This window comes from Arachis hypogaea, chromosome 5 (assembly GCF_003086295.3).
Source record: "Arachis hypogaea cultivar Tifrunner chromosome 5, arahy.Tifrunner.gnm2.J5K5, whole genome shotgun sequence".
NCBI classification, from domain to species: domain Eukaryota; kingdom Viridiplantae; phylum Streptophyta; class Magnoliopsida; order Fabales; family Fabaceae; genus Arachis; species Arachis hypogaea.
In genome coordinates, this window is record NC_092040.1 from 94,087,178 (window position 1) to 94,110,775 (window position 23,598).

At 32.0% G+C, this 23,598-nt stretch overlaps 2 protein-coding genes across 7 annotated transcripts; both read right to left on the reverse strand.

The window, feature by feature from the left end:
- Positions 1-161: 161 nt before the first annotated feature.
- Positions 162-4,945, reverse strand: LOC112802003 (biotin carboxylase 1, chloroplastic; the record flags this gene model as incomplete). Its single annotated transcript, XM_025844973.3, is given in 13 exon segments — positions 162-226; positions 580-686; positions 949-1,030; positions 1,098-1,190; positions 1,298-1,483; positions 1,948-2,007; positions 2,622-2,711; positions 2,853-2,924; positions 3,218-3,274; positions 3,380-3,478; positions 3,576-3,717; positions 4,284-4,615; positions 4,728-4,945. Coding segments are annotated over 13 exon segments (1,451 nt in total), but the record flags the coding sequence as incomplete, so codon positions are not given.
- A 2,167-nt stretch (positions 4,946-7,112) lies between these two features.
- On the reverse strand, positions 7,113-14,488 carry LOC112802004 (auxin response factor 19). Of its 6 annotated transcripts, none has more exons than XM_072237472.1 (15): positions 13,832-14,488; positions 13,472-13,581; positions 13,199-13,297; positions 13,010-13,066; positions 12,478-12,633; positions 12,321-12,405; positions 12,128-12,218; positions 11,799-11,963; positions 11,532-11,654; positions 10,769-10,844; positions 10,517-10,655; positions 8,527-10,397; positions 8,209-8,399; positions 7,624-7,769; positions 7,113-7,487 (listed from the first exon to the last, which is right to left on the reverse strand). In XM_072237472.1, exons 1-14 carry the CDS (start codon positions 13,881-13,883, stop codon positions 7,634-7,636), a joined length of 3,351 nt encoding a protein of 1,116 aa, XP_072093573.1. In that variant the 5' UTR covers positions 13,884-14,488; the 3' UTR covers positions 7,113-7,487; positions 7,624-7,633. The 6 variants fall into 6 exon arrangements, with proteins under 6 accessions (XP_072093573.1, XP_072093571.1, XP_072093572.1 ...); XM_072237470.1 differs by having other exon boundaries at positions 7,113-7,492; XM_072237471.1 differs by having other exon boundaries at positions 7,601-7,769.
- Positions 14,489-23,598: the final 9,110 nt, after the last annotated feature.

The following is a 23,598-nucleotide window of genomic DNA, read 5'->3' on the forward strand; positions in this document are numbered from 1 at the left end:
CAATTTTTCTCTTCGCAAAAATAAGTCAATAAGATGTGCAACAGAAAGAGCTTTTGACTATCTTTCAATCTCTCCTTGCTTCAGGTGTGCAATTGGCTTGCACCAAATATTGGTAAGCAATTGAATAAATCACAATGCATGTGCTTTTACCTGTGATAATTGTGTCATCAAGTGCCCTTTTCATACGTTCAATTGCCTTTTCTCTTGTTGGAGCCCAAACAATAAGCTACAGTTCACAAATAAAAAAATATGAAAAGTAGTTTCAAATAAAATGAACATATCAATCAGATAGCTGGGCATATTAAGTCCAACTCCTCATCATTGAAGCCCATCAATCAGCAAACAAGGAATGTCATAATATCAAAAAAGCTTGCATTTAGAAATATAAAGATCATGCAACTCTGAAATATGAATACTTTGCTCCATGTTGAAGAAACAAAGAGTATGACGTGTGATAAATTTGATGATCATTCTACCTCTTATCCATTTGAATATCTAGCTTTCAAATAAATCACACTAAGGCACAACTTTCCAGGAAGGATGATATCAGTTATACATAAAAGGGACGTGGTGGCACACCTTTCCAAGAAGGGAGTCATAGCTTGGAGGAACCACATAATCAGGATAAACATGGCTGTCCATTCTAACAAATGGACCACCAGATGGCAAGTATGCTGTTATTCTACCTGTTGTTGGAACAGCAAAAATTCCTCAGTTTTGTTACAAGTTTTAATCAAAAACATAAAAAAAAATGATAAAAATGCAACTGATAACATTCAATAGTGATCAGGCATGATTTCGATTTCAAATGAAAGAAATTAATTGATCTGAAAACACGTCGTGTGCATGTAGCTGTTGCGATGTATGCAAATAATACATATGAAATGAGGAAGCTGGTATTAAAATCTTATATCTTTGTTCACATGTTACACTGTTAAACCAAGATACCTGGCCCTGGTCTAAAACCCTTGAAAGCATCCTCTGCATTGATACGGCATTCAATAGAATGTCCTCTGAGCACAATATCCTCCTGTAGGGCAAAACTACAATAAGAACAAGACTTTTATGAATCACAAGAAAAAATATCTCCTTCATACCTGTTTGTATCGAAGTTTTTCCCCCATAGCTACACGAATTTGCTCTTCTATCAAATCAACAGAAGAAATCATTTCTGTCACCGGATGCTCAACCTAATTCCAGTCACCAAAAAAGATACCAAGAATCTATCAGAAGTGCTAAAAATTTGGAACACCCTAAATTATTTATCAGAACAAGTGTATTAGAAATTGGCTTCAACCTGGATACGAGTGTTCATCTCCATGAAGTAAAAAGAACCTCTTTCATCCAAGAGGAACTCAACTGTTCCAACACCTATGTAACCTATAGATGCAGCTGCAGCAACTGCTGCATCACCCATTGCCTTACGCAACTCTGGGGTCAATGCAGGAGAAGGTGCTTCTTCCAACAGTTTCTGATTACGCCTCTATGAGAAGTCAAAACAGAACTGACTAAGTAGGACTTTTGGAGCAGAGATTATGACTGGTATGTACATAAATAATCAGATAGCCTATATTTGGATCTTTCTATCGCATTCTGTAATGTATTTAACATTGAAACTACTAAGCAAATCAATTCCTGTATTCTTCCTCCATTTTTCTCATATTCTTTTAAATCAATTTATTATTTTCAAGCAACACCTTATTAGATATCCAATAGCCTATCAGCAGAGCTTTGAAAATAGGAAACAATAATAACGCGTTGTTTTTGTGAATACCACCGAAAAATATAACAATTGAAAATGAAAATACAAAACTAGCCATATAGCCCCAACATTTTTTTGCTTTCATATGTTGAAAACAAGTTAACAGCCCTTTTTTATAAATTAAAAGAAAATAGAAGAAAGATTTGACAGAATACAATAGAGAAATTAGTTACGGCTCATAGTACCTGGATGCTGCAATCACGTTCTCCAAAGTGAACTACATTACCATATTTATCAGCAAGAACCTGCAAAGTCAGGAAGCAGAGGGGTGAATTAAGAAAATTTGGGCAAATTTAATGCAGGTTCTGGAATTGGAAATCTGGATATTAAATACATAATATTATAGATTGAAGCATGTAACCAAATGTTTAAAAATGGTAGAAGACTCAAACTGAAAATGTTTGAATAAAAGTTAGAAGTTAAATACTTCAACCAATTAATTTGCAAATCTGGATTCTGAAGTATTTTACTGAACCAATAACAAGATTGTCTAATTTGTCAAAACCCAGTGCATAAATTTTCTTTTGCATAATGAAATTAGAATATAGACACCCAATTATTTAGACTGCGCATTATGGAACTTTTGGAGCTTGGAGTTATAGGTCATTATTGATATGAGCAAACAGAATAATATTACAGCTCAGATTTCATTTCAGAGCCTTTGCAAGGATAAGGAGAACTGGGTTTGATGCAAGAGATTGAGAATTGCTGAGCCTAATATGCAAAAGACACAAGAAATCCCAACTTGAAAATTTCCAACAGATCAACAATCTCAATAAATCTAATTCCCTCACTGTTCTTCTTCTAGAAGCTCTAGTTAAGTTACAAAGTTCCCTTAGACATAAAAGGACAACATTACCTGGAACTCAATGTGCCTTGGGTTTTGGACATACTTTTCCAAATAAACTCCATCATTACCAAATGCAGCAGCAGCTTCACTCTTAGCTTGCTGCAAACAATTTAACGATAGACTTTTCACCAAAATGGCCCATTTGCACGTGATATTATTGTAATGGCTAATGAAATATAGATTGTTAAGAGTATAAAAATAAACCAACTCGAGCAAGAACATATTTTTTGACACATATACCTGTAATAACTTTACAAATTCATCAGGTTCTTTAGCAAGGCGCATGCCACGCCCTCCACCTCCAGCTGTTGCCTAAAACAAAAATATGTGTGTCAGTTAATGTGATTAATTCTATGCACTCCATCTTCTCCAGCAGCTCTAGATGATTTTAAATTCTAACACTCCATTTCCACAACAGTTATAGATCATTGATCACAATAAAAAGAAGTGTCAAATGAGACTCCCTTGTGTATATCCTCATGTACATGCGCATATAGACTAAAAGCATCTTAAATGTGTCACTGTCATCCTGGAAAGCTGGAGGTCTATTCAAATGGGGACAATAAAGCAGAAGGTTAGAAATCCAGAATAATAAGCTCATATACCTTGATCATTACAGGGAAACCAATCTCATTTGCCAGCCTGATAGCTTCCTCTGTGGTCTGTAACAATACTTCTTTTCATTAAATTCATGCATGGAATCAGAATTCGCCTCCAACTTCAACATAGAAGGCATCTGAAACTTTTACCAAATCAAAGTATGATACCTGTAACAATCCATCACTTCCCGGAACCGTAGGAACACCTGCTTTCTTCATTGTATCTCTGGCAGTTGATTTGTCACCCATAACCCGAATACTGTCGGGCTGAAAGTCTCAAACAAAATATTTCAGTTCAACCAAAATAACAGTAGAAAGAGAGAAATATCCTACACACTCCATAATCCACACCACAAGTACTCACATTTGGCCCAATAAAATTGATTCCATGCTCTCTGCACATCTCAACAAACACTGCATTTTCAGCAAGGAAACCATACCCAGGATGCAACATTGTGCATCTTCGGCTAATAGCAGCAGATAGAACATTTGGAATCAATAAGTACCTGCACAAATACATGGACACTACATCATAGAGGCACCACTATTTAGTGCAAACTCGATTTCTCGAAATAATATATAATCAATACAAATATACAGAAATCAAATGTGAAAACCATGAATTACAATTCAGTTTCCTACTATTCATCATTATCCATATTACATAGAGGTAAGAAAAACATGATATAATGTATATTTTCGCCCAAACTACAAGTATAAAGGATCTATTAGATTCTAATTTAATTTAATTTCAGCTCGCTCAACTACTTGAACTTGAGACCTTACTAATTGGTCTCAAAACACTTGTGCTCTACTTAAGATCAGAATCTACTTTTAAATCAATAGAAATGACTCGAACTTGAGACCTTACTAATCAGTGTCAAACAACTAGCGCTAACCGAAGATTATAATCTACTTTCAAATCAACAGAAATGCAGCAAAATCAAAGTTCAAACAATAAAATTATTTGAAAAAAAGTAAAAACTAAAAGTTCTTTCGGCACAAGTTTCTTCCATTAGGGAGAATCAAATCAAGCATGAAACAAGTTGGAGGAGTGAGAGATGAAACTCACGATTGACTGCTAGGCGCTTCACCGATGCAAACAGCATCATCAGCGAGCTTGACATGAAGCGCGTCCTTATCAATGGTCGAGTACACAGCCACGCACGGAATTCCCATCTCATGAGCGGTTCTGATGACTCGCACCGCGATCTCGCCTCTGTTCGCCACCAGGATCTTCTCCGCCTGACACGTGGCACCGAGAGCACCACCAGCACCACCATCACGTGCCGCCCTGGTCTTCGTCACGTGACTGCACCTTTGCCTCGGAAAACTCACCTTCTTGCTCCCCGCTGAGAAGCTGCATTGGGAGCTCTTGATGCTGTTCTCCACCGCGTACAGACCCTGCGTTACGTGGATTCAAATATCAAAAACCGTTTCGCGGTTAGTTACATCGGAAACTGAAATCAGTTAGGCGTAACGGTAACGGTAACTGTAATTGTAACGGATGAGTTACCGGGGAATGAGAAGGCAGATGAGGAGAGGTAACGGAGTTGAGCGCAGCCATTATTCTACTCTCCATTATGTGTGTTTTGTATCCTAATTGTAACTGAATCTGTCTATGATTTGCTTTTTGAAGGGTTAGCGAATGCCGAATGGCGATTGTCGATGAAAACGATGATGTTTCTTCTGTTTGATTGAAAGCTCCGCCTATGTGGTTGAGTTATTGGTGCTTGGATTTGGACTTTTGCTGCACTCACTCACTCTTTTGTGTTTCTCCCTATACCCTTTTAGATTTCATCGTAACCGTTCATCGTCTTTTATGTTCAGGAGAATCGACGGACCACATGTATCCAAAAATGGCTGCTCCTGATATTGTAGGGACCTGATTCGGTAATATTATCCACACTCTGTTGTCATGTTATTATGTTACATACAAATTATAGTATATAAATTTGATCCCGCCAATTTCGAAGGGAAGAAGATTTTTAAACTAAGAGAAAGTGAAAATTTAATTATCATTGGTTTTATAATTTACTAATGTGTGTTAATGAACATTAACATACCTGTTAATCCACTCTTTTATTAGCTAAATACATATACAACTAAATGATGCTCCAATTCACAATAGCTCAGTTCTTTTCATGCAAGATTGGAGGAATATCGGTAAGAAAAAAAAACAATTAGGAAGGTGATATAGAGAATCAGAAGGGAAGGGTGTGCAACTAGGGGTGCATATGGCCCGATTCGGCCTAAAGATCTAACCCAGTTCCGAACATTTTAGGGACTAATTTAGTGTGATTTATTGGGTCTAGAGTCAGATATTGGTCTCAAAAATAGACTCGGTCATTATTTCGGATCAAGCCCAAGCCATAGCTCGAGTCACTCGAACTCAGCCCGGTGGTCCGGTTATCATACACAATTAATATTTTGTGTTATTAATGATGGATGATAGTTATTCTTATATAGAATTTAAATATTGTAAACCTTAATATTTTGTGTTATTAGTTATTATAAGATTATAAGTTAATGTTTTATATTTAAAATGTATAAGACTTTAGACTAATGCATAATATTATGTTATTTGTATTGATTTAAATATTTGGTATTATTAGACAATATTAGTATTGATTATGGTTATGCTTTAATTTTAGAGAAGGATTGGTTCTTGTTATATTTTTTAAATGAATTTTACTATGTGAATTGTGAAATAATGGTTGGAGATTAGGTGATTTTTACATGCTAAAAATCCGGTTTTTATCTAATTTTCACCCGGCCCAAAAGTACGTAAGTTTTATCGGGTCTAGAATCGGATTAGGGTCTAAAAATTAGATCCGGTCTATATTTTCGGGTCGGGTCTGAATTAAGCTAAACCCGGTGTGGCCCAGTCTATGTACTTGTAAGGGTGTAACAGTGTAATTTGACCGAAAGAAAAAAGGCATTACTATTGATTTTAAAGTAAAATTCTAAATGAATTTCATTTTTTAGTGGTCAGTGGTCATATTTTTTATGTTAGGGTTGAGAATGGTGTTTTTTAGGATTATGGATTGTTGGAGTGTTACTCTCAAATGTGACATCGATTAATTCAGAGTATAGAAATTGGATTCTTTAATTTTTTGAGTACAAAAATCAAATTCTCTGATTTGTGAGAGATACATAAATTGAACCCTTCCATTTTATCTACTTCAAAAAAAATATTTAAAATACAGCAATTGGATTCAATAATTTATATACCTTTCACATTTTTTAAAAACACTCAAAATTACCATATTAAAGAATATCACCCATCTCACATCCACCCAAAAAAAATTAGCCATAAGTGGTCACTTTAATACTATTTTTTCATAATTACCATGTTGGTCCAAACTTGCACAGTAGAACAAATCAGTCCCCAAGCAAAAGGCATCACTATTGATCAAATCAGTCCCCAAGCAAAAGGCATCACTATTGATTTGTCTCAGGAAGTCATGATGTGTAAGTTTAGAGATCAACTACTTAGTTAAGGAAAATTGTAGACTAAAATTGACCACTCAAAGAAAGATTTGGAGTCTCAGTCTTGATTTTAAGGTTCGTTCTTGTGTTTGTCCTCATCAACAGTGACTGAATCAGAGTAACAGTGGATGGAGAAAAAGACATGATGTCTCAAGTCAAGCACATAACTTATTTTCCAGGAATAAACCAAACGCTCAGTCCATGTGTATATCAATAATTTTAACTTAGTAGCTCACCTTACTTTTTGAAAAGTAAAAACGAAAACATGATCACTTGTGGTTAACTATTGCACAGCCAATACAGCTCCATTAGCTCCATCAATTCCTAAACTCGGTTCCAAGTACCCATTTCAGCTTACAACAAAAATGAAGTTTCTCTACCTCTTGGCTATCAAGCTATGGTGTCCAAATGATAGAGAATCTTAGGCAAAATAGTTGCCTAATGTTGTTCTATTAGAAAAATAAAGTCAGAATGTCCTCTAAAAGACAGCAAACCTATAAATTTAATTTATACAATCAAAACTATGGAGTAATATTAAACATTTAAACCCTTTCTTTCTACAATACAATTGATTAAACATTTCTAACTGTGCCCAGAACAATTATGTTCAATATTACAACAACAACAACATATCTGTGCCTTCATACACAGCAAACTTTCCCAGGGTGAATACGGTACCAGTTTTAACACCTTGGTTTAAGTTGTAGCATTAGCAGCAGTTAGTTCTCCACCTTAGTTTGGCTCTTCAAATTTGCATGCACACAGCAGCGCCAAAATTACTCCTCTGAACTGCAAAAGATCACTTTTAAGTCCTGATGCAGGACACAAAAGTCCGCAACGGCATAATAACCGCCATTGGGACAATAAGTTATGTCTCCTAGAAAATACCTAAGTTACCATGGAAGAATGGTTAACATTACTTGACTACATTCAAGTATTCCCACCATCAGAGCTGCTACAAGCTTGATTTGGAAGGCTAGCATTGCCAAAATCTCCATCCAAGCTCATCTGTTGTACTTCTTGGGGAGAAAGAATCTTGATACAGCGTACACAATTAACAAACTCCCTGAAATATCATGTTACATACAATTAATCTATTAAAAGAGAACAATTCGGGATGTTGGGAATTACAGTATAAAGTTAAACATGTGTGCAGCTGTCATTGTGTCACTGGCATTCAGGAATAACTCGAAAATACAAAATGCACTTTAACCCTTTCTTTAAAAAAATAACTTGCACTTTGTCCTAATTTTCATGTTGTTGACATCTTGAAAAAAATAAAAAAATCAGGTAGTAGAGTTATTTGTTAGCAAGCATATCCCTCTGAATTATCATATGCCATCATACATTGGATATTTTCACACAGAGGGAGATGCATCTATCCTAAAAACAACACCTTCCAGTTCATAGACTAACATGACCAACAAAAATGGTTATTGACATTTTCTAGCCAGCTAGGAACATGCTCAAAGATAGGCAAAGATAAAAGAAAATTATAGACTTACTCCCAAGGGTCGTCTCCCACTAGTAGAACATCATTTTCATGATCTACATAGACAAGTTTCCAGCCTATCCTGTGTCGATCCTCCAGCTGGCCCTCTATGCCAAATCTGCGAGCTAGATCATGTTTAAGCTCCTCATAATCTGAATACCGAGTGATGTCTATGGACCTTCCGACAGCTCCTCGTTTATAAACCTACAAGGATATAATTTACATAGAGCTCATTTAGAGTAGAATAATTAATTATACAGGCACATGAAGAAGCACATGTCCACCATCGAGGACTAGACAGACCAAAATGGCAACATAGTTAAATATATACCTTGGTATATGTCCTCATACGCTGAAACTGTGGTGCTGGCAATGGCGGTGGTGGTGGTGGTGGTGGTGGAGCCCATCCACCCCTATTCAAGAAGCTACTATCATCTATTGTTGAATCAATAGAATTAAAGGTCATATCAGGGACTCCAAATGTTTGTGAGACCATTGAAGATGAAAGTTCCTGCTGAGCATCTCTGTTATTTTCGTAGTTCCCAAGCATACCTCCTGACGAGAAATTATTCGACATATCCTTCCCCATCCCCACTGTGCCTTTGGGTAAAAGAGAATCTGGATTCAATGGCATTCCCATTTGGTTATCAACATTATTGCCATATGGAACATTACTCCTAGTATCTGCCTGAACTTCCCCATCCTGACTGTTGTCTCTAAACAACATAGACTGTGGATTGTAAGACATCGGGTTGTTATTCTGATGCATGTGAGCATCACTCTGAGATAGGCAAACTGAAGTTGTCGAAGATGATGTATCCAAATAATCTGTTTGAGCAGCAGCACCATTCAAGTATGTCTGATGAACCAAACTCCCTTGATTCTGATTTTTGGAGATGTTTAAAGAAGGCTTGACTTCAGACTTGGGCTGTAAATCTTTTACCATGTTTGCACCTGATGACATGGTTTCTAAAGCACCTGAACTCAATAATGTTGCAGTAGATTGAGCCATGTCATCAGCAGTTATTGAGCTTCTATGTAACTGGGAATTTATCAATAATGGAACTGCACTGGCAGAGTTATTTGTAGAAGGTGAGGTGGAGCAAGATGGAACATCATCAGTAATTACAGATTGTCCAGCTACAGCTGCTCCATTCAGTATGCCACTGCCAGCAGCAGAGAGCTGGTTTGGTGAAGGGGTAGGGGGAAGTGCCATTTGACCAGACATCTCAGGCAGCAAGCCAGATTGTTGCTGAGGCTTTGGCTGCTGAGGCAAATGAGAGATATGTATATTGCTCCGACCAGCCTTTGTCATTTGATTTGTGATCGCATTACTCTCTGGGAGTGAATTTTGAAGTAACGGAGGAATTTCAAGCACTTGACCAGGAGGGACTAACCTAGAGAAGCTCTGTGCTGCATCTAACAGTTGCCTCTGCTGATCTTGGATTTGAGCAAGTTGAGAAGGCTGCTGCAGCGCAGATTGTTGTACTAAGAGTGTTTGCTGTTGCTGTTGAAGCTTTTGTAACAATTGAAGCTGAATCTGATTATCAGACATCTGTAACTGTTGAACATGGTCAGGTATAGTAGATGGGACCATAGTTTGTTGCTGATTCTGACCCATAATTGTCTGTTGCTGTTGCTGCTGCTGTGGAGGGTTCTGAGGGACACTTCGATTGAATTGGTGGTTTTGAATGGATGATTGTTGCTGTTGAAGAATATTGTTTGTTTGGACAAGATTCTGGGGATGCAAGATCTGGGCCTGAACTTGACTCTGTGGAAGAGTTTGACTTCCTAAGTTCTGCCTAGATTGTTGAGAGATATCACCCAACTGTTGCTGCGGCTGCATCACTGTTCCCAAGTTGACAGATGCTGACGGTAGCTTCTGAAGATGATCAAGTTGTTGTGCAGTCTGAAGTAGCCTCTGAGTGTTGAAGGCTACATTGTTAGGCTGAGGAATTTGTGAAGAAGAAAACCCCAGCTGACGGGAAATATCTGCACCAGGAAGATTTTGCAAAACAGATCCAGGCAATGATGGTACATAATTAGGCTGCATTGAGTTAGCAAGACTAGGATTTTGCTGCATGTTCATCCATTGAACTAAGCTCATGCCAGGTAGGCCTTGAGGATCCTTCATGCACATATCATCACCAAGCCAAGGCATTGTCCGCTTGAAAAGATTATCGAAATCAGATGGATCATCATCTGCAAGGTGAACTTAAAATTTGTCAAAAGCATATAGCAAAGAATTCTTGAGAGAAAAAATCCAATATATTTTATTTTTCGGAACTAGAATGCAAATAATAAATAGTAGAATTATTTACCAGGCATTCCTGGTTGTCTTGGTCTCTTGGCCCTGAAGAACGGGGGAGGGCAGATGAAAAAAGGAGCAGTCACTGGTTCAATTTCCCAAAGTGAAACCCTGCTACGCTTTTCCCCAGCAGTTGACTCATCCCAACCAACCTGACCAATCATATGTGAGTCGGTAAACACTGTTTACAACTTGTGCAGGTCCATCAATTGATAGATTGGAAAATTTACAATGTTGAATTAGAAAAGGAGAATAGATATTATACCTGCAAATTACGCCATTGTGAATTTTTCCATCTCACAGGATCTAGATCACTGATTCCTGTAATTGTACCCATATACCTGAAATACAATGGAAATAATTAGAATTTATTTTAACAATATCCATTAAGACATCCCCAAGTATGATATCTATTCCCCACCAAATATCTCATTTCCAAAAATGCTACAAAGTGGTACTAGAAATCAATAAACGCTTCAGGAAGCAACTAAGTTACAAGCCAAGCTTAATACATCAACCACACATGCTTACTTCATAAAGGCATTATTTTGATCATTCACAATTTTGAGAAATTATGTTTACAATACATGGTATGCTGTTATACTGGTTTATTTGATGTTGCTGATGTTAACTCTTAAGTATAGGAGTGTATGTAATGTGAATTGGACTCTTGAGCAGGTGTGGTTTTTAGCACTCTCACTAATGATAGTTTACTACCTGTATGAGCAAGTCTGCGGTTCTGATGCAAATTACACTACCAGAAGTTGTTTTGGGTGTTCTTATGAATCTTTGACAGCAATGCCGAACAGGATTGATGGGAATCATGTTTCGTATGCTGCTATAGGCATACAGGGTGTTCTTAGGTGTTGGAGTCTTGTCTTAGGCATATACTTTTGGCTTAGACTGCTACATCATTTATCCATCTGAAGCTTGTTTGTTTCTGCCCATTCCTATTGGGTGATTTTTAGGTTCCATTATATATACCCCGAAAAAAAAAGTTTCCAATACATGGACTCAAACTGATGCACCTTCTAGTTCCTGAGTCTTCGGTTTCAAACATCATTCGGAAACGCATTCCAGGTGATATTTGATGGCTGTACACTGCCTTGTAGTACTTGGCTAAAGGAATAACAAACTCTGAAGGACTAGCCCTGCAAATGAAAGAAAGATTTTGAGTTCAAGACTTTATAATTGAGAACAGAAGTTCATTAAACAATTAGTTGATCCATGCCTCTGTAATTGAACAAACATACAAGAACTAATAAATTAGCATAAAGAAAAGTAAAGATACTCACCTAGGATTGTAAAAGACGGTAAAAGGACTATTATTTGCAGCAGCATGAGCAGCTGCCGCAAGAATCCCAATATGCATACTATCACTTGACAATACCGAGGATGATATGTTGGCTGGTTGCCTGTTAGCTCGCCTGATGCCCAAAAGAAGCTGCTGCTTTTCATCTCTGCCGGAACATTTAAAAGAGAAGGAAAGACAGTCAAAATGCAGGTCATTTGCCGAAGTGAGTTGAAGCTTTGAAACATTGATTTTCAATATATTTTAAGACAGTTTTGAAAACTTCCACTCAAGCACCAAACAGCACAGAAATGATCAATTTATTACCCTCACCGTATAAATAAAACAGAGTCTCCAGCAAAGAGCCTCTTTCCACTGACAAATAGACTCCATCCAGTTGTAAGCAAGTGGCGCTTTGGTTGCCCTGGTTAAGGTGAGGACCATAATGAATAAATAAAAAATCTTCAGCAAGTTTCCAATAATTTTGCTGTTTCAAATTATATACAGGACTGCACATTACGTATACCTCGATATATATGACGGAAAGTCCAAACATTATCATGCAAATCCCTAGCCACAAGTTCTTGTGCAGGAGGTTGCATAGAATAATCCTATTTGAAAACATGGAAAAGATTAAAGCCTGAAAATTTTATTCAACTGCCTGAAATAGTAATTACGCTTACAAGAGGAGGGAATATTTTCTCTGCTGCTCGGCGAGGCACAGAGAAACCTCCATGTGTGCTTGTATCACTAGCTGTCAGCTGTTTGCAGAAAAACTCAGGCTGTGCCTTGTTTGACTTGAGAGCAAGATCTGATCTTAATAAAGCTTCCTTATCATACTGCATGGATCATGTCAACAAATCAGTGAAGTTTCCAAAAAAATAAAATAAAATAAAATTTGAAACATGCATATTTATGTTTCAAGTTTTTAAGGTCTTTCTCCTTTGGTTTCCAACACATATCTGCCATGTTTGACACATAGTCCACATTAAATGTGTGAAACTCTCGCAGTTCGAAGCCAAACTGCATTTTTCACCATTTTCCAAGGAATTAGCTCCCTCAGTTAAAAAACCCAATCCCCATTGGTTCAAGCCTTTTCTCTTTACAATCAGACTCCAAATTAATAGAAAACTTCGTATCATATAAATTGATGTTTGGCATATCATATTGTTATAGAATTATAAAGCATTTGAGACATTCCAAAATGATGCTTACAGAAGGCACAGGTTGAAGTGTCATCTGAGCATAAACTTCATCGGTTTCTGGGTCAGCCTGCCAAAAAAAAAAAAAATCCCCAAAAATGAACATACAATCAAAATAAGAGAATTCCAGACCTTCCATATTGATCTTCGGTTCAAAACTAATACAAAAGCCAAACCAAACCAAAAAAGAAAACATCCATACATGCAAAGTAACACTGTGAAGGAGACACAACAACTTGGATGGAAGATTAGGATAGTTAGGAATCTGTCCATCCACATCTTTCTTCAAAGACGCTGCGACCTGAACCAAACCAAAAAAAAAAAAAAAGATTCAAATCAAATAAATAAACAATTAAAGGCTTGCTTTCATTATAGCTTATTCTGGATTCAAAATCCAACTCCATAATCGAAAAGCTTAACAGTTTTTTCTCAGCATGTTAGAGAAGTTGGTTAGGGTAGTTAAGTTAGAGTTGACCTGCTCACTGTGTCCTTGAGGGAAGTAGAAGACGTGTGTTCCCGCCGGCGGAAGGTTCACCAACGGCCCCGCACACGCTTGCCATAGCTCCGGGTTGATGCTCTTCTTCTCTGCACTCGCCACGTGTCCACCATTCAGTTAGTCCAAACAAATTCAAACCAAAAAAAAAAAAAGAAAAAAAAACACACTTTTCTTTTCGCAAAAGCCTTAGAGGAAAATATAAGAACAACATCATTATCGAAATAATATGAAAGAAATAAGACCAAAAATTGAAAGAAAAAAAAAACACTGTGACCGGTTTTTTCGGAGTCCTCAATTTTTTCAGCTGTGATATTTTATAGAGAGAGCGAGAGAGGTGACCTTCGGGGTTAGGTACGGCGACGACGGCGGCAGGTTCAGGCTGCGTCTTCATCGGAGATAGCTTGCCGGCGAGAAGAGTGTGTATGTATTTTATAAGTTATTATTATTATTATTATTCATCTCAGCAGAAGCGTATGCAGAAGAGGAATGTGCAGAAGCTTTTCTCAGATCAGGTAAAATAATAATAAAAAAATTAAATCAAATAAAAATAGAAAATGATTTTTGGTTGAGAGAGAGAGAGAGGTTGCAAAAAAGAGGAAGAAGAGGAGAGTTCTGACTTTAGAGAGAGAGAGAGACGGTTTTGGTGTTTGCTTAGGAGGAGGAGGAGGTGGTGGTGGTGGTGGTGGTGATGGGCGGTGTGTCTGGGTTGTGTTCCCTTTGCCTTGCTACAATGCAGAGACACACATCTGTTTTCTTTCTTATTTTCTTTTTTTCTCTCTCCCTCTCTCTTCTGCAAATGGGACTCACTGAACTAATGGAATAGGTGATTAGACACACACGCCTTGTTGACTTGAGTTGTTTTCCCCTTAAACCAAAAACCCATAATAAAATAATCAGCAGTGCTAGAGGTTAGCACTTTTTTTCAGATTTTGGGTCAATAAACAACCACTATTTAGAAAGGAACGAGTAACAGAGGTGAAATTTTATGATGTGCGTGTATGATATTTGAGAAGGAATAATATTTATTGGCTAAATGATGACTAAGTTTGATTAAAACTGTTAGTTGCTGACACTTTTTGTAAAGAAATGAACCGGTTTTTATTTTTAAATTTTTTAAAAAATTAAAATAAAACTATTTTTTTATAACAATAATAATTAAATTAATTGTTATTAAATTTGGTCAAATTGATTAATTTACATAATTTATTAGATTATAATTTTTTTAACAAAAATTAGAGATATATTTATCTTTTTATCAAAAAATTTAAACATAATTCGATTTAGATTGTGTAAATCGATCGGATCAAACTGGGTTTCATAATTATAATACGGACAATTAAATTTATTATTGTTGCTATAATAAACCGATTTTATTCTGGTTTATTAAAAAATAAATTATTAATCGGTTTAATAAAAAATGTTCAATAATATTATGATACATGTAAACATCTTTAAAAAAAAAGACATTTTCAATGTCTTTATCGAAGTAGTTTCCAAATAATTAATGTATAAATGAGTTAACGAGTTACAATTAATCGTACTAATTTTTTTAATAAACATATCTTTTAAGGAATTTTAGATTTAAAAATAATTTTTTATTCTTTATAAATTATTAAAAATTATTTCTTAAGATAAATTAATTCTTTTGTCACTCTAAAAAAATTTAATATCTCCTATAATAATATGCTTTAGAATTTAATTATTTTATAATAAAATTTATTAAAAATTTATTTATCTAATATACATATTAAAAATTTAATTAAAAGTGGAATAGTAATTAATTTATTTGATAAGAGTAATTTTTAGAAAATTTTAAAGAATAAAAATTTATTAAAGACTAAAATATTTGACATAAAATTCTCTAAATATCAATTTAAATATTTACTATAATTTTTAATAAAAAAATATATATATTATTAAATATAACATGCACTATATAACAACTCCGATAAGCAAGTATATCTAACAATTACTTTTAAAAGAAGAGTAAATTAAAGATGTGCTACATATACCATAAATTAGAGATGTGTCATAGATCGATATAGTCTTTAAAATGATAAGAATATGCTAAGATATTCTTTTATTTCTAAAACAACCGGAATTTAATTTATATGTATATGTATATGTATATTATTAATAAGGTAAAATAAGTTAATATTGCCAAACACTACATTTTAAAAGAAAAGTATTAATTGATAACTCACATAAACCTTCTCGAATTCTTATTAAATTTCAATAGTGTAAAATTATTTGGTTGTCGCACAGAAATATTATTTGCATTAAAATAATTTTTAAATAAATTTATTTGAATTTAATTTTGATAATTAATAGTATAAAAAAATTATATTATCATTCAATTTCGCTAAAGATTTTATAAGTAATAGATTTGAAAAAGAAAGCTTATTTTTGCTAATATGATAATATATAATTTAATCTTTGAATAGTATATATAAAATATTTTCGTTTATATTTGAGTAATGCTACCATGTAGAATATTTTTTTATAAAGAATAAATTTTTTTAAAAAAAATACATAATATTATTTACGACAATATCAAATAAATCTCAGTTAATTCACAAATAAAACTAAATTAGTTCAGATTTTAATAAGTGGTAAAAAAAACTCATTCACCAATAAAAACACATCGAATTTTATTTTTAGATACAAATGAACCTCAAATAAATTAGTAAATAAATTGAAATTATTTAATAATAACACAAAAAATAATCAGAACCAATAAGAATATTAGCAAAATATTAATATTATTGACAATAACAATAACAGAAAAGAAAGATAATGAAAAAGAAAAAAAAAGAAAGAGAAAAAAAAATATGCACACATAAATTTAAAATATTTGGTTGGACTTTGTAAATTTAATACTATGATTTAATTTTAAATTAACACCTTTAATTTGAACACAATGGATATAAAATATTTTGTACATAATTAATACACCAATTAAACATTTCAATGAAATAGCCATATATTATCAAACGTTAGTGCAACTACATATTTCAAATAAAAAAAAAACAATAACAACAATAAAATAACGCATAAAATCATATGGATTAATTATTCAATTTGTCTACTTACGATTGACTATTGTCAAAAATGATTTGTGATTTGAGAATCAATAATGTTCCACGTTCGAGTTATATTAGCAATTAAATTCAACCAAATCATTTATATACATATGCGCACGTTTTTTTTTTCGCGTTTCTATTACCTCTTTTTCTTTTAAATTCGTGCACGCAAGTTTTTCTTTTCATCTTCTCTCCTCCTTTTTTTTCTCCTTCTCATTTTCCTTCTTCTTCTCCTTTTCCTTTTATGATATTGCGTCTTTTTCTTTTTCTTTTTCTTTTTTATTATCTTTCTCTTTCGTTATCGTCATCTCCAACAATTTTGAATGAAATGAAATCTAATACAATTGAATAAAGTGATAATGAATCATTTTATCGTTCTTTGCTAAAATCAGTGTTATTTATGAATTTGAATTTAAATTGAATGTAGGAGGTTTTGAGTTTATAGAATGCACAATTTTCGATTTATTTGTTATTGCATAATGGTGTTGTTATAATAATATTTCGATTCATTTGCAGTCTAGGTGTGGTGTCGATAAACAATTTGTTCTAACGGTTGGGATGACTTTCAAGACAAATTGAATGGAATAAAATAAAATTTAATATAATTGAATAAAGTGATAATAAATAATTTTATTCTTTTTTGCTAAAAAAAGACTCAGTCATCAATAAAAACACATCGAATTCATTTTTTTACCCAAATGATTAAATGAACATCAATTAAACTAAGAAATAAAATGAAATTATTTAAAAAATAAAAATTTTTATCGATAGTTATCAGCAGCATCAAGTGAACCTCAATTAACACACAAATAAACCGAAGTTAGTTCAAATTTGAAGAAGCATTCAAAAAAATTCAATCATCAACAAAAATATATCAAATTCATTTCTAAATCCAAATGAACATCAATTAAACTAAAAAATGAACCAAAATTATTTAAAGAATAAAAAAGTTGGTCAATACTTATTAGCAGTATCAAGTGAACCTCAATTAAGATACAAATGAACCGAAATTAGTTCAGATTTGAATAAGCAGTCAAAAAGACTCAATTATCAACAAAAACACATTGAATTCGTTTCTGGATCCAAATGAACCTCAATTAAACTAAGGAATGAACCGAAATTACTTAAGGAATAAAAAAATTGGTCAATACTTATCAGTAGTATCAAGTGAACCTCAATCAATGCACAAATGAAGCGAAATTAGTTCAGATTTGAACAAACAGTCAAAAGACTCAATCATCAACAAAACACATCGAATTTATTTTTGAATCCAAATGAACTTCAAATAAAATATGAAATAAACCAAAAATATTTAATGATGTCATAAGAGAAAATTAGAACCAATAAATATATTAGCAAAATATTGGTGTTGTTAGTGATGACGATAACAAAAGAGAAAGATAACGAAAAAGGAAAAGAAGAAAAAAAGACGCAACATTAAAAAAGAAGAAGAACATGCATGCGCGAATTTAAAAGAAGAAGAAGAACTTTTTTCATATTAGAGCGCAAAGAGTAATACTAGGGATTTTGAGCGCATGTACATGCTCTTTTAGTGAAAGTAGTTTTGTTGGTGTTGGACTCACTTAGTTGAATTTAGATGACAATAAAATGTGGATATATAACATACGAATAAAGTTATTTTGAAAGTGTCTTTCTTTTAAGATTTTGATTATGAGTGGCAATAGGTAAGATAGAATCGGGTTTGGAGCCAACCCTAACTCTACCCGCGAGTTGAGAATTTTATATAAACTCAACGATATCTTACTTGCGGGTTGAGAATATTTCAACTCTAATCCTATCCGCTCTTAACCAGCGGGTATCCGATTCAACCTGCGGATTACAAAAAATGCAACATTATTATATTATATAATTTTATGATCATTTAAAATAGAATTAATTTTTATGTAAAAAAGTAGTAAATTATCGATTAATGATCTTCTTTTAGTTCTTTTGCATTTAGTAATATATATATATATACTCAACCTATATCTGACTCTATCTGCACAAAAATTCTATTTATACCCTACTTTACTTGCTGTGAATCGAATTGACAATCTTATTCGATTAGATATAGTCAAATTAAATATCTGCGAATAAAATACATATTGCCACCCCTAATTTTGATCGCAATGTCAAAAAGAATTTTGAGTACAGGTTTACTCTAAAACAAAGTGCTTTTTATTTATTTATTTATTTGTTCTTGAGGCTTAAACAAGGACGGATACAAATGAAGCAAGTAGTTGCTTTGGTCTCTCAAAATATTAAAAAATTATATTTATGTTATACTTAAAGAAATAGAAAGTATTATGAATTTTTGTGGTTTTATATATTATTTTTTTTATATGATAGATTTATATTTTATTTGTTTTATAAATAATTTTTATTTAATTAATTTAATATTATATACTCAAAGTCTTGTACTTTTTAAATTTGTTTCTATATATTTATTTTTATATTTTTTTAAAAAATATTTATTTTTTAGTAATATTAAAATATTAATATATTTAACATTATATTATTATATAAAATATTAATAATAATATTGATAATTATATTTTAATAATCATATTATATATTTTAAATTTTTTTTGTAAAAAATACATATTATATCTGAATTATTTATATATAATAAAAATTATAATAAAAAAATAATTAAAAAATTCATCTGAACTTCAATCCCTTCATTTTAAAAGTTTTGAATCTGTCCCGAACTCAAACCAAATACCTTATCATAAAAAAATGTAACCTAAAAATTTATTTAAAGCAATCAAATAACATTTTCTCAGATAAATAAACTTCTATTTTGATAAATTAGTATATTAAAAAATTAATATATTTGCAACGGATGCCAATAATTTTTTTTTTGTATTTCATTCGTGCCCATTAAATTTATTAAAAACAGATAATTATTTACAATTACAGAAAGATGGATTTACGTATGAAAGAGTTTAACTTTTAAAACCATATTTTTCTTGATAGGAAAATACATTTAAAATGAAATTCTTTATATATTATGACCACCCTATATTACCACACGGCTACCCAAATTATTATTGTTTTGTTTCATTAAAATAATGGTGAGTTTTATGGTGCCTTTATTATAGTTTCTAAATTATCTAACTTCTTTTTTAAAGTAAAAAATAAAATATTTAAAATAAAAAGTAAATCATGTAAAATTTATTAAATATTATTTATTTACTTTTTTTAGTAACTTAAGTACAAAGTGATAAATACCATAGCATTCACTTAAAATTAAAAAAAAAAAACAGTTTTCCTCCGTTAATGATATAAATTATTTTTTTAAATTAATAATATAAGTTATTCAGTTAATTTAAAAAAGATTAATGTACTGTTTCATATATACTTCTATTCATTAATTATAATATATTTGATTAGTATTACATATTAATAATTTGAAAAGTAGTATTACATATTTGTACTGTTAGAAGACAAATAAAAAACAATCAATTTAAACAGCCTAAATTTATTTTATTTAATATTTATTTATTGTAATAAAGTACATTAAATAAAATTAAAAATAATAAATTTTAATAATTTTTTATTAATATTTTTTAATTACTAAATATTTTCGTTAATTTATATGCTTTTGTCCAAAGTAATCTATAATCTATATTCATAAAGGAATGGAGTATTAATTAGTTTAATTGCTCTTTTAGAAAGAAATCGTAATCATAATTGTGATAGACTTGATAAGCACATTGGCACGCAAAGACATTATGAAAAGGGTAAAATGGTCACTGAAGAGAGAGAAAGAGAGAAATTTCATGCGGCTTTCTATTACTGGATTGATCGCAAATGCGCTTGCACGCACATGGTAGATGCAACACCCACTTCATTTATTGATTATTATTTCTATATTTTTCTTTTTATTATATATTGATTGAATAAAGGGTTTTTTTAATAATAAAATAAAAAAATTTATTATTTCTCCAAATATGATTTTTGGATTTTAATTTTTTAGATACAATTTTTTTGATATTTGGACAAATTGGATAAACTCTATAAAAATTGACCTCTTACCCTAGCTAATTCCACTCAATTTTTTTAAAAATACATTTTTAATTCATATATTCTCGTCTAAAAAGTTATATATAGATCTACAAACATATAAGAGTATATAAAAATACACTCACAACAAGCATTTTTTCAAGGATTTTTTTAATTATAAACTAAAAAAATAAATCATATTTAATAATAGCAACCATTGTTATCGTCTCTAAAAATACATAGGTACATGAAATAAGTCATATTTAACCAGAATTTTTTTAATTATAAATTAAAAAATAACTATTTACCAAAAAATAACTATTATTAGAAAATAACTATTAAAAAATAACTATTATAAATTAAAAATAAATCATATTTTATTTTTGGAAAATAGTTATTCATATTTTATTTAGAGACATTAACAATGGTTACCATTGTTAAATATGGCTTATTTTTTTTAATTTATAATTAAAAAATTCTTAAAGAAGCCATACTTGTTATTCATGTATTTTTGTATACTTTTATATACTATTTTTTATACGATGATATGAATTAAAAATACGTTTTTTAAAAAATTTGGGTGGAGTTCGATGTGGATAAGACAAACTTGCCCATTTTTATAGAGTTCGTCGGGTTCGACAAACTTGTCCAAATACTAAAAAAAATTTAAAAATTAAAGTCTAAAAATTATGTTTAGAGACATAATAATTTTTTTATTTTATTATAGAAAAAAATCCATTAAATAAATCATATAAATATTATTATCCTCCTACGATATTATTAAGATTAAGATAATAGGTAAAACATTATTAATGTACCTATGTTTTAAGGGAATTTTAATTTTCATGGTAAAACTCGTTTTTTACTATTTTCAATTTTAAGGGGCTTCTGTTTGGAGCTTTATAAATGGGATAATTCTATAATAAAAAAAATTGGGTGAAAAAAATGAATAATAGTGTATAAGTAAAAAATTAATAAAAAATAAAATAACATATTTTTCTAGATAAATTTCTAATTATCTATAAGAGTAAATCTTCATCTCTTTATTTTATTTTTATCACCATAGTATTTACTTCAAAAGTTTGGAGCAAATTTGTTATTTTTATATCAGTTTAAGGAAAAATATATTTTAAAATACAATTCAATAATATATTAATTAAAAAATATTAATTGAATATACTTTATTTGATTGGATAAAATATTTTAATTTTATTTTAGAGTAATATTTTAAATAAGTCCCTAAAAAATTTACGGTCAAACAGATTTGTCCCCAATAAAATATAACTAAAATTTTGACATTGACGTTTTTAGTTATACATTAGATACGTTCCCATGAAAGTTTTACCCGGTCAAGATGTCCTACGTAGAGGTTAACGGATTGATGTATCAAGTTAACTGCTACGTGTCACCTCCAGGACAATTTAGTCCACATTCAAGCTGGACAAAACGACGACGTTTCGTGGAGGATAAATTCGTCCCCACCATGGAAGGCAGAGTTGCAAAACGGCAACGTTTTAAATGGGAGACCTATCTATCTATTCGAGGGGACCTATCTGTATGATGGTTATGCTTTTATAAGGACTTATTTGTCTAATAACCTAATGTTTGGGGACCTATGTGACGTATAATTAGTGACATTACCCTTAAATATATTTATTGCCCTTTCTTGGTTTCATTTGAAAATCCAGGCTGATGTATCTGGACTTGGTAACTCGCAAAATTCTAATCCTCCCTCTCACAACACTCAAATTGAAGATTCTCCTTCACATGTCACAAAAAAATGTATCAAGCAATCCTAAAGTATGCTAATTTTGAATGACTTAATGCGTATATTGAACGATGGCTTAGAAGAGAGAGTGAAGCAATTAGAGGATCTGTTGTTGAAGAAGAATGAAGATAGCCAAGTTGTGAAGAAGCATACTATTTTTGCTTTGTTTAGGGGTATAATAATTGGGGACATTGGTAGTTGTAGTTGTGTTTTGTATGTATGTGGTGGTTGTTTAAACAAGTTTTAATCTGTGTTGATTATCAAATCTCACAAAAAAGATTTATTTCGTTTAATATAGACTAAACTAAACCAACCCAAACAACAAAAGGTCTATTTCCTCCAAACGTAACAAAATGTGGTGTTAGAATCCTTAAAAGCATATTTCTTCGTAGATATCTTCAATCCCCATGTTGGAATAAATTTAAACAATCTAGATGTTGTGTCACTAGTTGCAACTGCCATGATCTCAGCATTAACACTCTTTTGAGTTGTGGGCCTGATTACTATTTGTTTTGGACGTCTAAAAGGTTGCTGAGCCTGGAATTAACAAAATTATTATGAGGATGTTTCATACAGATTTCAACATACGCATTAAGTCATTCAAAATTAGCGTACTTTGGAATTGCTTGAGACATTTTTTTGTGACATGTGAAGGAGAATCATCAATTTGAGTGTCATGAGAGGGAGGATTAGAATTTTGTAAGCTACCAGGTCCAAATACATCAGCTTGTATTTTCAATTAGACTAAAAAAAGACAATGAATATATTTGAGGTTAGGTCAAATAAGTTCCCAAATATAAGGTTATCAGACAAATAGGTCTTTATAGAAGCATAATTATCAGGCAGATAGGTCCTCTCGAAAAGTTAGATAGGTCCCCCATTTAAAACGTTGCCGTTTTTCGCAACTTTGTCTTCCATGGTGGGGACAAATTTGTCCTCTACGAAACGACATTGTTCGCCTCATGATCCAATACGACGTTGTTTTGTCCACCTTAAATGGAGATGAAATTGTCCTAGAGATGACACGTGGCAGTTAACCTGACATGTCATTCTGTTAACCTCTACATAGGACATCTTGACCGGATCAAACTGTTATAGAGACGTATCTAGTGTATAACTAAAAATGTTAGTTGAAGACAAATTTACCTGACTGTAAATTTCTTAGAGACCTATTTAAAATATTACTCTTTATTTTAAAATTTTGTCCAACCAAACATATATAAAATATCCAATTAAGGTTCAATAAC